The sequence below is a fragment of the Echinococcus granulosus genome, assembly GCF_000524195.1.
Source record: "Echinococcus granulosus chromosome Unknown EG_S00280, whole genome shotgun sequence".
NCBI lineage: Eukaryota > Metazoa > Platyhelminthes > Cestoda > Cyclophyllidea > Taeniidae > Echinococcus > Echinococcus granulosus.
In genome coordinates, this window is record NW_020170660.1 from 25,696 (window position 1) to 27,911 (window position 2,216).

Here is a 2,216-nt window from a genome sequence, read left to right on the forward strand (position 1 = left end):
GTGCAGAATTATGACTGGGGTTTGAACGGAGTCCGGTGCTTTCCTTCCGTATCTCGCATGCGCTCGTACGTCATTTTCGCCAGGCGGTGGCAGAGTGGGTGCTCATGGCAGGAGAGTTATGCGCACTGTTTTCTACCCATCTCTGTCTCTCACTGGGCAAGTCGTGCTTGTGAGAAATCAGCTTGAGCCGGGCTGCTCGGACCCTAGCTGGAAAGTTTTGTTTATCTACTTGCACTACTTTTTTTAATGGAACTACTTTCCTTGATAGCTTTGCGTTGATATTGCATCGCCCATAATGTCTACCGATGCCCAAATGAAGTCTTGATTTTCATCGGAAGGCCTGGAGTACTGTTGAGTAGTTTGGACTGTTCCAGTTTGCTGTAGCTTAGTTCAAAATAACGCGACTTTTCGTACTCTGGCGCAGCGTACCGTAGGGGTGACGAAGAGAGTGGAATATCCGCCTTCTCCAACTCTTTGATACGCCACTGACACTCAACACACGCAATCTTTTCTAATTAGGCAACCAACGAGCCCTCTACCACTGTTTCACCACTCAATTGTGTGCGCAAACGCGTGAACCTTACCAGAGTACAGTCATGCTTTCATCTACTTCCGTTCATCTGCTGGCGCCCCACTAGTACCTCGAACCTCACCAGCTTTCACCATTACCACCAAACCAACAACGGCCAATGCTAAGCGTACCACCACCGACGCCATATGCGCCATCCGGCCCGCAAGAGAACAACAGACCACCTCTAACACGACCAGTCAATTGCCCATTCTCCTGTCTATTGTTGCCACTTTCCTCATTTTCTATTACCATTACAAACGTCGGCACGCTGACTTGCACCCAACAGGCGTACGGACGCGCACAGAGGCGAAGACTTGCGGACATCAAAAGCGCCAATTGACGTGACGAGGAGAGCAGTACAGCAAGATAACGCCGGAAGTAAGCAGACAAATACCCAACCCTACCCCTCCATCCATCCACCCACCCACGCGTCTGAAACCCACAGCCACACACTGGCGTGGTGTTAACTCCCAACCCTCCCTCAGCTATGAGTAAACACGAATACAATCTGCAGTGTAGTATTGAAAGTGGCCCTAAACAGGGCCGTTGGAGCGTTCACACAACATCCGCCACAATCTCGCCATCTGTCCACCCATCGGCTACGATGCAGCCTAACCGCCAAAGCCGTAGAGGGTACGACCCTGGCGTTTAAGAGCATACACCACGTCCATGGCAGTGACGGTCTTGCGCTTCGCGTGCTCGGTGTACGTGACGGCGTCACGGATGACGTTCTCCAGGAAGACTTTGAGCACACCTCGGGTCTCCTCGTAGATGAGCCCAGAGATGCGTTTTACGCCACCTCGACGTGCCAGACGCCGGATGGCGGGCTTCGTGATGCCCTGAATATTGTCACGCAACACCTTCCTGTGACGCTTGGCTCCTCCCTTTCCAAGCCCTTTTCCACCCTTACCACGACCCGACATTGTCTAACTTGGTTCGTCAAAAGCCTAAGTCACAAAGAACACAACAAGAAAGCAGGAGAGAAGGCAGAAACTGCGCTCCGTCAATGAAGAAGGCTTGCCCACCACTGATGCTATTTGTACATCTGTGTACAGATGCTGCCCTTGTATCAACCAATCAACACGTCAATGCAGTTCATTTTAACAATTTACACTTGGTCTTAATTTCATCGTTTTCAGGTGCACCAATTTTTTGAACTTTTATTAATTTGGGTTAAGCCGTTATTTTTTGATGTTGCACTTGTTCAAAAGCATCACACATATGCGCACTAAAACATATATTTATTTAATGTAACATATGATTATGAATGGAAATAAATAGTGGCATAAAAAATTAAACAGAAAAGGAAAGATATATTTGGAGCGAAAAATGGGAAAAAACGTGGAAAATAAATGGTGCACAAATAAGGAAAGTAGATGGATAAGTAAGGCTATTTACACACCCTGCTTATTTACCATGGCTTTAATTGTCAAAGGGACAAGTCGGCGTGGTGGCAGGCGTACTGGCTTCAGAATGGGTGGGAAGGTGGTTGTGTGAATGAAATCGGCAAAGCAGTAAATACTTGAATAAAAAGGGCTAAACACCCACGTTACAAACAATGTACTACTCAGCTAACGTTGACTTAGCTTAGGATGAGTACCAATCGGTCAGGTCAGTTGAAGTTGTTAGCGTGAAACTAGAGATG

At 47.7% G+C, this 2,216-nt stretch overlaps 2 protein-coding genes across 2 annotated transcripts in view; one reads left to right on the forward strand and one right to left on the reverse strand. All coding sequences in view use genetic code 11, as the record gives it.

The window, feature by feature from the left end:
• Nucleotides 1-70: 70 nt before the first annotated feature.
• On the reverse strand, nt 71-1,494 carry EGR_10837 (Histone H4; the record flags this gene model as incomplete). Its single annotated transcript, XM_024500086.1, has 2 exons — nt 71-207; nt 1,188-1,494. The coding sequence occupies 2 exons, from the start codon at nt 1,492-1,494 to the stop codon at nt 71-73; spliced, it is 444 nt and encodes a 147-aa protein (XP_024345501.1).
• A 268-nt stretch (nt 1,495-1,762) lies between these two features.
• EGR_10838 (hypothetical protein) overlaps nt 1,763-2,216 on the forward strand; it is a gene marked incomplete at both ends in the record, with an annotated part of 9,125 nt that continues 8,671 nt past the window's right edge. Inside the window, 2 exons of the mRNA XM_024500087.1 lie at nt 1,763-1,821; nt 1,873-1,955. Coding sequence (XP_024345502.1) covers nt 1,763-1,821; nt 1,873-1,955 — 142 coding nt within the window. The remainder of the gene's footprint in view (nt 1,822-1,872; nt 1,956-2,216) is intronic.